Source organism: Spea bombifrons, chromosome 3 (genome assembly GCF_027358695.1).
Source record: "Spea bombifrons isolate aSpeBom1 chromosome 3, aSpeBom1.2.pri, whole genome shotgun sequence".
Taxonomy (NCBI): domain Eukaryota; kingdom Metazoa; phylum Chordata; class Amphibia; order Anura; family Pelobatidae; genus Spea; species Spea bombifrons.
In genome coordinates, this window is record NC_071089.1 from 46,080,075 (window position 1) to 46,093,453 (window position 13,379).

At 40.8% G+C, this 13,379-nt stretch overlaps 1 protein-coding gene across 8 annotated transcripts in view; it reads right to left on the bottom strand.

The window, feature by feature from the left end:
* Nucleotides 1-13,379, bottom strand: part of EPB41L2 (erythrocyte membrane protein band 4.1 like 2) — a 113,103-nt gene that overhangs the window by 794 nt on the left and 98,930 nt on the right. For 6 of the 8 annotated variants that reach the window (XM_053459243.1, XM_053459250.1, XM_053459247.1 and 3 more), the window contains 5 exons: nt 12,755-13,285; nt 11,467-11,589; nt 9,520-9,618; nt 8,825-8,905; nt 6,003-6,117 (listed from right to left, as the gene is read on the bottom strand). In XM_053459243.1, the coding sequence (XP_053315218.1) occupies nt 6,010-6,117; nt 8,825-8,905; nt 9,520-9,618; nt 11,467-11,589; nt 12,755-13,285 (942 nt within the window). In that variant the 3' untranslated portion in view covers nt 6,003-6,009. The remainder of the gene's footprint in view (nt 1-6,002; nt 6,118-8,824; nt 8,906-9,519; nt 9,619-11,466; nt 11,590-12,754; nt 13,286-13,379) is intronic. The other 2 variants (XM_053459249.1, XM_053459248.1) reach the window with 1 other exon arrangement.

The window sequence follows — 13,379 nt, forward strand, 5'->3', positions numbered from 1 at the left end:
ATTTCTCCCCCATGTTAAACAACTGGTTTCCATTTTCAAGAAAGTTTCACCCCTCCCTACAAATAGTTTACTCTTTATTAAAATGGGAGGGCAAGTAGCATTTGACCAGTTTCAAGAGACAGTTTCAAGTTAAAAAAAGTAATAATTTTTGACATTTCCTGTCATTCTCAATGAAAATAGTTCTATAGACTGTGCTGAAGCTTTATTGTGTGAAATAGAAATGGCCTTTGCTAGGATTTTTTTTTAAATTGTCAATCCCAAGATCAAAGGTTCTGGAAGCAGTGTGATTTAATACATTTTATCCTGGTCCATCATTTAAGGGAGGTTAGGTAAACATAACTGCAATTTTATAGCAAGACAGGAGGCTTCATATTTTGTATATCCCTCTTTACTGATTAACCTCCAGCAGCAAAGGAGTTAACAATAACAAGAAGAAACAACCAATCAAAAACAAGCAGCACACTATCAGTCCCAGAGCCCAGCCACACCTCTTTCTTTGCTGCTTAGCCTGCAGGTGAGAACTTTCCAATTACGTACTTAAATTTGTCTTTGGCATTTTATTATTATTCTATTTGGTATTTATTAACTTTTATTTGGTCATATTATCCCTTATTTTGACCTATTTTCTCCATGTATTTAGTCTTTCACATACTTGCACCTTTATTTTCCATTATTTGGGTTTGCTCATTTTCTGCTGTTTGGTGTATTGTTCCTATTGTGTTTCCGTTACTTCATATTCGTGCCTGTCCTCAGGGTTTCGCCTGCTCACCTCTGCGTGGTGAGGTTTTTTCCTCTCCGTGCAGATGGATCTTTCATCTCTTCGTCATGCCGCATGGTCTTTGTTTTTCTGGACAGCGCGGCAATGATGGTCTGGTTTTTCTCGCACAGCGCCGCGGTTTCTATTTGAGAGACCTGGCGCGTGGCGCTCTCGTGGCGCTCTCGTGGCACAGTGTTAGCTCCGACCACGTGTCGTGGCCCGTTGTCCTGGCTCGCGCGGTTCGGATGCGCTAAGCACCGCACCGCGCCACGCAATTTAGGTATTTTCGTTATTTTTAGGTTAAAGTCTTCCTTTTATTGGCTTTTATTTCCTTGTGTGTTGTTTTCTACTCTACTCCGGTGGAGCATTTGTTATTGCCTGTGCACTATTGCTTCCTTTTCGCCCTCATTTTATTTTCCAGGTGTATTTTGCTTATTAAAACATTTTGTCACAAGATTTCACAGTTATATTGGGGTGACCCCCCTTTCTATGTAGGCCTCTCCGTTTGGCCTTTATTATCCTCTGTCCATCCCTCAAACCCTGCCATCTAGTGTACCCCTAGGAGCCTCTATATTGGGGGTGATCCCCCTTACATTTTCTCCCTAATTAGGGCCTTGGTCCACTTATAAAGCTACAGGCTACCCCCTCAAGATGGGCCTCAGGGGTGACCCCCCTTACTGACTTGCCGACATTAATGGGTGACCCCAACGCTTGACTCATGGGTGACCCCCGTTTCCTGGAACAGAAACACATTGGATATAGGATGGCAGATGAATCTGAGACTCCAATCCCTGCCGCATTCCAAGCGTGGCTGCGGTCCACTTTAGCGGCATCTCTACTGGCCGCACCAGTGGAGGCCCAACTGTCTCGCCCTACACATGCTTTTATGTCCCCGGCTAGTGGCGAGGATTCAGAGGCAGGTGGCTCTTTTTCCCTCGATGGATCCAGAGAATCCTCTCAAGCGGCCCTGGGGAGATCTTCCCTCTGTTGCTGGCAAAGGTCCTCTAAAGAGACCTAGGGATGTCTACAGGTTTGGCGGCCGAGTACAAGGTGCTGAAACCGGGGCACCACAGGGAGACTCTACTCCGACATACGTCCCTCATGATGTGCCTTTTCCAGGATCTCGGTTTGGTCAGTTTCTCGGCTTTATGGTGGACTCCGTGGCAGCGGTTCTCCGGTTGCCTCCTACCAAGGTGACATCCATCAAGAAGGAGATTCGGAGACTACTCAGTTCGTTCGTTCCCCTCAGGATTATTGGCCTTCTGTCAGCCTCCATTCAGGCTATTAGCCAGGACCCCTGCACTACAGGGCACTACACAGGTTGAAGACCCATCATCTCCAGGTGTCAGGCTCGTACGACCATTTTATCCCTCTTTCAGATGAGGCGCAATTGGAACTTCGCTAGTGGCTCGAACAAATGGATGCGTGGAACGGCCGAGCCATTTTCGGTTCAGTTCCAGAGTTTGTCCTGGATTCAGATGCCAGCCTAGGTGGCTGGGGGGCAGGGTGCGGAGAGATTGCGACAGGGGGCATGTGGACCAGCGAGGAACAGGAGTTGCACATCAATTGTTTGGAACTAATCGTGGGATTCTTTGCAGCTTCATGAAATATATCACCCACTGCTCGCTGATGCTTCACATGGATGACGTGTGCGCTGTATCAACTGCCTGGGAGGTTCGCGGTCAAGACTTTTAATGGAATTTACCAAAGATCTCTACCAGTACTGCCTGGACAATCATCTGTCCATTCAGGCGGAATACCTTCCCGGGAAAGAAGGACGGACTCCTGCCACTCGAGCAATTGGCGCCTCATTCCGAACATACTTCGTGTCCTCGACCACCATCGGGATCCTCTTCATTTGGACCTCTTCACGTCCAGGTCGGATTGCCAGACTGGCGCCTTCTTCAGCTGGCTGCCGGACCCACTATCCCCGACGGTGGATGATTTCCTGCAGACGTGGCCATCCAGGGGTGCCTACGCCTTCCCTCCTTTTTCCATGATTCTGCGGACTCTCCATTGTCTTGGCAGAGAGGGTGTTGCGGTTCTCGTGATCACCCCTCTATGGAGGACTCGGCCGTGGTTCCGACTTCTCCTAGATGTCGTGCGAGGATCCGTTGGTCCTCCCGTTGTCTCAGGATCTGCTTCTTGATCCGGAGGGGAATCCTCATCCCCTCATTCTCCAGGATCGGCTATCGCTGGTGGCCTGGACTGTTTCAGATATCCTGGAATGTGTCAGGACTATCAGCAACGGCTCTGGGGAATTTACTCTGGGGATCCTGGGCTCCTGGCACTCAAAAATCCTATCTCCAGGCTTGGGGTGTTTGGAACACAGTTTTGATCCCTTTACGGCCCCAACTGTAGTCGTCCTAAATTTTTTCACCCATCTTTATTCTCAGGGCAAGTCCTATTGGACAATTAAATTGTTCCGTTCCGCTATCTCGATGGCCCACTTTCCAGTAGAGGGACCGGGAGTCGGGAAAAATCCTTCGCTTGTCGTCTTCTGCGTGGCATTCGGTTCTGCGCATGCTCCATCTGCCTGCTATACGGTCTTTTGGGATGTCTCTCGGGTCCTTTCGCCAGTTATCCGCGAAGGCTGCGCTTTTCCTGTGCCTTATCTCTTTTCGCCGTGTCTCTGACGGCAGGGCCTTTGACGTAAATTCTTTTTCTCCCGAGGGTGTCTCTGTTTCTGTCTCTCGTAGGACCAAGTCTCACTCCGTTTCAGTATCCTACCCCTATTTCCCTAATCGGCCTAGGCTCTGTGTGGCGCGCTGTGTGCACTCCTATCTTGCGGTTTCACGTCAATTTAGCGCTTCTTCGTCTGGGCCTCTTTTTATTTCTTATGTCTGTCCGTTCAGTCCTGTTTCCGTCCCTACCTTGGTTAGGATTGAGGAATTTTTCGGAGCTCATTCGGTGCGGGGCGCCGCGGCTTTCTCCTCGGGGAGCTCCCTTTTCGACATTATATCCGCAGCAGAGTGGTCTCGGGAATCTACGTTTCTGACCCTTTTTTTCGTCCTCACCCTCACACGCTTCTAGGACGGCGTTAAAATTGCAAATTATGAAGCCTCCTGCTATAAAATTAGGGATTAATCTAGCCTTGGTGCAGAATTAATTTACATTTTATTAAAGACAGGAGGCAAGTATTTTCCCTCCCTGGGCTGTTTTCTATTGTCAATTGTTATCATGTTGCCTATGAGCAGTTGTTTATTGGTGCCAGGTGTTCATATTTCTTGCCTGGTAGCGCCACATTGTTTTTACTCTTTCAGGTCGTTCATCGGCTCTGTGAGTTTCATGCCTTCCTCAATTCCATGGCGGTTCCGTTCTTGTTCTGCTTACCCGCAAAGAAAGAGGAGGAGTGGCTGGGCTGTGGGCCTGATAAATTGGAAGCTTGTTTTTGATTGGTTGTTTCTTCTTGTTAACGCCTTTGCTGCTGGAGGTTAATCAGTAAACAAAGATATGCAAAATACTTGCCTTAATTTTGATAAATTCTGCATCAAGGCTAGATTAATCCCTAATTATGTGCTAACATTTGCCAAATGACTTGTTTTGTATTTGTGCAGTCAGTTGCATAATAAGGTTTAGCTTTTAAATGACCAGTTGTAGCTGCAATTTATGCAGCCTTGACAACTTTATAACAAGCTGTCAGTTTATTTGAAATACTACAGCAAGCAACTGTTAAAATGAGAGGGGACAGAGGGCGATTTGGATATGGGACTTGAGATTGAGATGGTGTTTAGCTGTTGGGGACATCATTTAAATCATAGAATAACTATGGTTGTGTGTACTCGCAGTTTTAAAGCTGCTGGAACAAAATGTCCTTTCAATGACGGTAAACAAGCCGTCATCAAATTTAAACAAATTGAACAAATTTGGTATTTGCCAAGATCTTAACTAAGGGATTTTCTGTTAGTTTGTTAATTAAGCAAGACAGGGCCTTGAGGTCAGGAAGCAAACAAAGCTTAAAATATAAGCAACGACTTTTATGACAAGCACTCAAGAGAATTCGCCAGTCATTTTTAGGAGAGCACACATCTTAGAAACTTGTAATCCAGAACATTATTATACTACGGTATAAAAAGAGTATGATCATGTGTATATGGAGAGTGGGAGAGTGATACACACACACATACATACATTATACACAAAATCTGATCTTTACACCCACATGGACTTTTATGACATTGAATGTTAATACACAGACATTAATATGAAAGTGCCCCCCCCCTTTACAGCTATAACAGCTTCCACTACTCTGGGATGTGTGTGTGTGTGTGTGTGTGTGTATATATATATATACTGGTGTAACTGTAGGGGTCGCAACTGCAACGGGGCCTGCGCCTCTAGGGGACCCAGTGCAATGCATGCGATCCCTTGTTACGGTCTCATCATGCCGATTCAAAATAGTTTAGAAAAGGCCCCTTCTAAACTATTTTGAACAAGCACAGGGAGACAGGAACGTATGAGGGTCAAGTAACCCCGCCGGATAGCAAACTGCAGGAGCGATGAGAGGTAAGCGGGGGTGGGGTATGTATGATTGTTAGCATGGATGTCTTATTGTGTGTGTGTGAGGGAGCACGGATGTCTTATTGCGCGTGAGCACGGATGTCTTATTGCATGTGTCTGTTTGAGCATGGATGTCTTATTGCGTGTGTGTGAGCAAGCATGTCCAATTGCATGTGTGTGTGAGCAAGCATGTCTAATTGCATGTGCGTGTGAGCAAGCATGTCTAATTGCATGTGCGTGTGAGCAAGCTTGTCTAATTGTGTGTGTGTGTGTGTGAATGTATGTATAAGTGGGATGAAATGGAGTGTGCGTTAGTGAGTATGAGTGCGTGTTATTTGCGTAGGCGTGTTTGCATGTGTGAGCCAGAGTGTATGTTGGAAGGGGGGCGGCAAAAAAGGTACAGATAGGTGGTGACAATTATGGCACATACCAGCTGTTGGGGGGCCCAGGGCAATTTTCGCACTAGGGCCCTGTAGTTCGTAGTTATGCCCCTGTGTGTATGTATACATATAAACACACACACATATATATATATATATATTTATTTTTTTTTTATGGAAAAATGTTCATCATAATCCATAACAAATCTGCATTACTGAAAATTTCTCTTTTAAAATGACAAAGTGCCTAAACAATAATCTAATTTTTACAGGAGGCTGAAAATGATGTATTCTGGTGCCACCTAGTGACAGCAGTTAAAGTCTCCCTTGCAAAAGGAATGTCAGAATTTCCATCTACACCTTACCTAGAGTTTAGTCCTCTCCTTCTTCAGTAACTTCAGTCTCCTTGTGGACAACTACACGTGTAATAGACATGTCTGGGTGTTGTTCTTTGGCTTCCTTTATTGCTTGTGCTAATGCCTATTAAAACAATTAAACACAATCAGACCAAGCTAACGTGACAACATTATATATAAAGTATCATTGGACATCCCTGGAAATGTCATTCCTGCAAACCTAGGAGCTGGGAGTTGGGGAAAGAGGCAAATGTATGCAATAAGATTCTGCATGATCCATCCATTTGCAAGGGGGGGGGTCAGCTATTATATGCATTTAAGTGCCTATGATGGCTGGAGTGTCTCTTTAGAGTCAATAAACCTTAGCACAAATGCAGGTCACGTGTAATATTGAACACACAGAGCAGGACATCTAGCAAGTGCACAGGATGATTATACACCTTGCCAACATGTACAGGAGAACCTATACATGTACCAGATACTGTTTTGTAAACTTGATAGACACTAAAGGGGGAGTTGTGGTTTCAACACACTTACTTCACTATTCGTTCTGAAGGGCCAACCTAATGGATTTCTCCTGGCCAATATGTATAAAGCATAGTTAAATCCGTGAAATTTCTTCTGTCGTCTTCTCTCGTGTTGAATTATGAATTGTACAAAGAGTTGGAACTGTAGTGCATGGATTACATGGCATGTCTACCACATATGCTATAAAGTGCCAAGGCCTCACAGTTTCTTCAATATAAATTAAAGCTGGCAGATTCCGCGAGCTCAAGTACGACTGGAAGATCAGTTTGACTAGCATTTCCCTGTGAGACATACATCTTGTTGCCTCGAATTTATTAAAAATTGCTTGTTCCCATCTATCCCTCGAGAAATCTCTACATATTCTCCTCCCACTTTTCCATATAGCGAATCTTTTTCTGGGACAAGTGGACATATTGCAGGTAGAAAGATACTTAACAGGCAAGAGAATTGATAGTTATATGGTAACCCAAATTAACAGTAGCAAGGCCAGTGTCTGTAGTGAAGTGTCTTATCATTTTAAGCGTCCGTCTTCTTACTTGGTATGAGCCATGTACTCTCTATCAAAGAGATCAAGTACCCTACCTGTACAGGGATCTACCCAGGTAATTTCCACATAATTTGTGATGCACATACCATACAAGACTAATCTCTCTCCTATGGTCCAGAATATTTGCAAACTGTGGAAGAGTGACATTATTTTTACATACAAGTAGAGTATTGGTATGCTTCAAGTTGTCTGCATAAATATTATCCACTTAAATGGGAGGGTTTCTTCTTGTTCTAAACATCTTTACTTGAAAGAATATAGGGTTTATTGTATTGTTGTTTTTTTTTGGTAAAGATAAGAAAAAACTAAGGCTAAAAATATGCATATATTTATTATGGTCTTTATAAAAACATCATGGCACTAGTGTCTGATGTAGGTACACAAAGGAAACCTCACAAAAACTCACTGGTTCAAGTGTTTGGCTATAAATACTTTTACCGGGGAAAAATACCAAGACCTTTAGAATTTTTGAGAATATCTGAAGATCAAGTTCTTTAGGAAGTGGGTTATTTTCTCCTGTAAAATTAAAGCATTTGAGTAAGGGTTGACACCTTAAGGGTTTAATCACTTTAAATATGAGAATATAAAAGTCTCTGAGGAAGAGGCTGTTGATAAAACACATCAACAGGGCAGAATTTTTTTTTGATACTTAAGAGGGAGTAATCCGAAGACCCCCCATTTTCTTCCGTGTAGTGCTGAAGACTTCACCTTTGATACACATATTCACATTGTTGTTTGTAAGTATGTGTTTTTGGTTCATAATAAAGTTATATTGATGTGATTATGCTAGGAGTGTGTCTGTTATTGCTTACGCTACAGGTGGTTGCACACAGAGAAGCATACGTCTTCCGCTGATCGGTATTAACTATGAGGACTAGGGAAGGACTGAATTTTCCTTCAGTTCCTGTTTGAAATTTTAGAGTGAGGAGCACACATGAGAATTCACTAGTTTTAACAGGTTTGTCAATATACGCATTTATAGTGTGATTTGATTGATTCAATATTGATTGGACATTACTATTGAATATATTTTGCTTTGTATTATGTTTTTGTATTATTACACTTGCCTGCATGAATCAATTTTTGCTAATAACTTGTTCAGAAAATGGGTCTAAAATATTTTAATAAAAGCACTAAGGCAGACTGTGAGCCAATCACAGACTTTCATATAGTAGCGATAGGTGCGTGGAGCAGCAATTTGGGGAATTTGTGCTCCCACATGCATTTTGCCGTACCTATGCTTCCCCATGCAGAGTGGCATAGCACATATCCAGGCATAAGGTGCAAATGTGATTGATTTGCCTTAGAGTTTATCATGTGAGAAGAAACATGAACCCTACTAGTACATGTGAAATAATGCACTTGCCACATAGAAAAGAGGTGCAGTTTAAATGGCAATCCCAATGTCATTTATACACTTTATCAGTTGAACTCATAGGAGATGAAAGCATTGCATTTCTCTTTATCTATGCAGCCAAAATATTTATTGTGTATATGCACCTCTATATAAATACAGATATTTCTCTTACACAAGAAGTATTACAAGTGCATGGTTTAGGAGAAATGATATTAATGTTTCTCTTTATATTTGGAGCAAGCTGCAGGCTTTGTTAAATTGCTTTATATATATATATTACCATATTTCAATACAGTGTTTTCCATGATAGTTGCACCTTAGTGTCTGCTTCATGTCTTCTATATATTGGTTTAAAGACACTAGACGACATGAGCACACTCAGTCTGAGAATCAGCTCACCTCGTCATGGTCAATATCTGCATCTCCACTGATAACAATACGCTTCTCAATTCTGGTTTCAGATATTCCGCCTTTCCCTGTCTAAAGAAAGCAAACCGATCATCAGATATATGCTGTGCACCAAGGTACAAAAACCAGACATTCAGGTCCAACAAACATATTAACTCCATTCAAAAGTTGCAACAATGAAAATGAATGTAATGATATTGAAGTTGAAACTGACAGATGGCTATAAGTAGAATGTGTTATTAAAAATGGCTGCTGTCTTAATGTATTTAGAACCAATAAACCCATTGCTAGGGAATGGATAACTGACATTTCATGCAGGCAGTGCTCCAATGATGTAACATAAGAAAAGTTTTTTTTTTTTTTTTTAAATAAATATGACATTTACAGTATATATAATTTAGAAACTATAATGGTAAATGTATAAAATAAATCTGAACATTGTTGGGCCTAGAAATATCAGTAACTTACTAAGTTAAGTCTCTACCAAATAAATGCTTAAAGAGTATTAAAGACAGTGTTCTGGAATTCATCACAAAGTATTCCTTTTAATGTTACTAGTCCTCCAACAGGACAACCTTGAAGATGTCTCAGCGTCATTCATAAGCAAAAAGCAAACAGCAGGAACATCTTCCCCTCTTTCAGAAGAGACAGTCTCACATTTTAAACACATTGCAGTCCATGAGTACCTTGGTTATGTGTGTAGTTGTTGTAGTAAGAATGGAATCTGATGTAATGGTCTGAGCACTCAGTAACACACCAGGCTCACCATCTCTGGTTCCATCCAGCTGGTTGAAAAGACAGAAACAAGTGATAATTTTAAGGCTTTTTCCAGGCACAAGCAAGAGAATTCCTTGTTTTAAACTATGGATGAGGTACAGTTAAATGTTCATTCAACCATACATGTACAGCGTTGCTTCTAGTCTTATGCATTCTGATTTGTATGTTCTCGTCCATGCCTCCCTAACTTAATCAGTCTTGGTCTTGTCAGATTCAGGATAGACATATGGTCTATGCCATCCATATTGACATTCCCTTACAGTGTTAACCTCTACATCTTCTAGGATGTTGTTACACTTATCTACCATTCTCTCAGTAAGTAGGGTTTGAAAGGCAAAAATTGTCCCTAACTAATAGCTTCAATATCTTTAAAAGCCTTCTATCACACAGGTCAAATCTCATTTAAAAACTCCTTAAGCTGTTTTGAGACAAGGATAAACAATTTCTGGCCTGTTTGCAGTCACGCCTTAAATATTGTATTTGTTCGATTATAAGATGAGGTTTTTTCCAGAGCAAATGCGCTGAAAAAATACCCCTTGTCTTATATTCGAGGTCTGACTACAAGACTAAGATCCAGATCCCCCGCAGCGCCGTAGGGGACCTGGATCCTCCTCTCTCAGCCTCCGCTGCTGCCGGCACTTCCTCTGGGGGCTTCTATGGCAGCCGGTGAATATGAAAAATAGTTTGGATGTGAATATTTAGTAGTAAAACTTTTTGGAGGGAGGGGTTGTCTTATAATCAGGAACAAAGGTTGGAATATAGCACAGTTGTGAGATGGTGCACGAGCCAGGGTACCATCAGGTCCTTCAATAAATCCAAAATAAAGAAGCAGAGGCTCAGCACTCAAACTGTAAGGTGAGTTTATTTCACACAGGCAACGTTTCGACACACAGGTCTTGAGAAAGGCTTGAGAAAGACCTGTGTTTCGAAATGTTGCCTGTGTGAAATAAACTCCCCTTACCATTTGAGTGCTGAGCCTCTGCTTCTTTTGTCTTATAATCAGGGTCATCTTATAATCAAGTAAATACTTTAAAAAAAATATAATAATATATATTCATTGAACAGTAATTCAAGGAAGTTCAGGTGAGAATCATGGGAGGTTCATTAAAACAACATATGGACAAACACACAGGTTACTTGCAATACTAGTTACTGTATCCCAGTCAAAATGTCTGAGTACTTATTACGATACCCAATTATTATATTCTAAACTGTGTAAGTGAGGCCTTCACTGGCTCTGTGAGTACTTTAAAATGCATTCTTCAAAAAATGCAAAAATACTTACATGTGGCTACAGCCCTGTAGCCACATGAGCCCTGCACTTCCGTGGTCAGACATTCCTTGCCACTGATTGGCTGGTTGAAGCACCCTATCAGTGGCAGGAAAGTGCTCCTAGTGAAATAAAGTACACTTGCCGCATATGCGCACATCAATCCATATTTCCTTCTTTGTATTTGCAGCAAGAAATATTACAACTATGTCACAGCAGTGAAGTGGGTAAATTGTTTTTAAGGTTCAAGCTGCTGCTGATATTGCGCACATTTTACAGTAAAAAAAGCTATGAATTAAAGTTAAAATAAATTTGTGGTTTTTTTCATGATGCTTATCTCTGGAAACCAAGCTGGGAAGCATGTACTTCATATACTGCAATAAGAAAGACATTTGAATAGGTCTGTCACCAATTGGTTATGCTGATGATAGTTATACAATTGATAAAGTAATGCAAAATAAGAATATGCATGCAGACTATAATACAGGAGGTAAGCAGATAACATAACTATTACAAAAGAGACAGCAGGTACTCCATGGCCAACACTGAAACCAAATTTACTCTACATAAAAATAAAAGAATCTACCTGTGGAGACTCGAAGGTGATTGTTTTAGTTTCTGTTTGGACAATAGGTACTTCCTTTGTAGAAATTTCAGTTCTTTGTGTGGCATCAGAAATGGTGACCATCTCTGTTTTGACCACAGGAGGCTGAAGGAAAATTATTATTATTCACACAGAAAATAGTGCAATTTGTTTATTGTAGAAAACAAATAAATGTACCTAGATTATCTAAATTGAAGTGAAAATGTATTGGATTTTTCTACTATGCTACCTGTACTGACATGCAATTCAGTTACCAATGTCCATTACATTGGAGATGAAGGTGTGTTTTTCTCCAGGAGGTAGAAGGAGGAAAAGCAAGAGATAAAAAGCAACAACTTTGTTGTTCCAATCCGAAAAAGTCAGCCTTTTTCGGATTGAAACAACAAACATATTCCTAAAGAGTATACACAATATATTTGTAGTACTTTCCACTTAAACTTTATTTTTAGTTGGTTTCCACCAACTCTTAATTTTCTTTTTCAAGGTAAGCTTTGATGAAATAAGGTAAGTGTGATTAAATAAAAGGATATATAACGCCTTTATAAATAGCATGTCTTAACACTGAAAACTACCCATTACTGAACAGTGTGTGGGGGCAGGGAAATAAAGGTAACTGATTCATAATGTCATATCTCTATCTATCTATCTATCTGAAACCCAATTTCTGAAATATACCACACTGAGTTATTATCTGGAATACATAATTAACGTAGAAACTCCAGAGCCAACTCAAGTAGCTGCCATTTTCCTCCTCCTACATTTATATTGTATAATTAAAAAAATAAGATCGACTAGAATATGACATAAGGTCACACAGCAGTATTTCCAAATTGTCCAAATTCTGCTTTATAATATACACAGGAAAAAAGCTTCTGAAAGAATATACAATAAAAACAGTGTTAGTAACATTAAGTGACTGGACGTGTGTACACGCATGTCAACAACAGTACAATAAGACATTTGATAAGAGATTTTTTTGCATTGGATTTGACTATGAAGACCTCATACATGAAATGTAAAAAATGTGATAAAATAAAAAGATGGAAGAAAGTGTATGCGGCTAAAGAGTACTGCGGCACCAGGAAAGAAAGTGAAGATTACTTGCTCACTAATGTTTGTTTCTCCTTTTCATCACTGAAATGGTTCAAATGTCTTTTTTCCCAGAAGAGTGCATATATAGCAAGAAAGAGTTAAAAGGAAGATGTCCACCACAGAAGAATGAACAGAAAGCACCACATAGTCTAATAGTGACTCAGTATGGCCCATTTACCTCAGAACAACAAATAATTTGAGCAGATGCCTCATCAACAGGAGATAAATCTCCATTGATTTTGTTGTGCTCTTCTTCAACAGCTTCATGGCCTTCTGTGAAAACGTTCTCGCCAACTTTGTACGTGATTTCTTGGGTCATGAGGGTTGTCATCTCTTCAGAATGTGTAACTTTCACCGTCATGGTATGGTCTTCAACTAGAATGACGTTAGATTCATCTTCTGGCTGGCTTTCCTGGATATCTTCTGCACTTTCTTCTAGTTCCTCCCTGAGGACACTTTCAGATAACCTGCTTTGAGCTTGGTACTCTGCTTCTTCATTCTCGCTATCACTGCTACTGTCTGATGAAGACACAGAATCTGTTTCTTTCTTATCCAACTGTTTTACTTCTTGGACCTCTCCATTGGCTTCTCTTGGAAAGTCAACTTCTTTGTTTTCTTCTGTTTTTATATGTTCTGTAAGAGGTGTTTCTTTATTATCACATTCTGACTGTTTTTTCACCTCCACTATGTTCTGAATCTCATCTGAACTCTACATGTAAAAAAATGGATGAGGAAAACAAAAATAAATGAATAATCAAAGCAAAACAAAATTAAATTAAATTAACTGGTTGTCATGGAAGCCA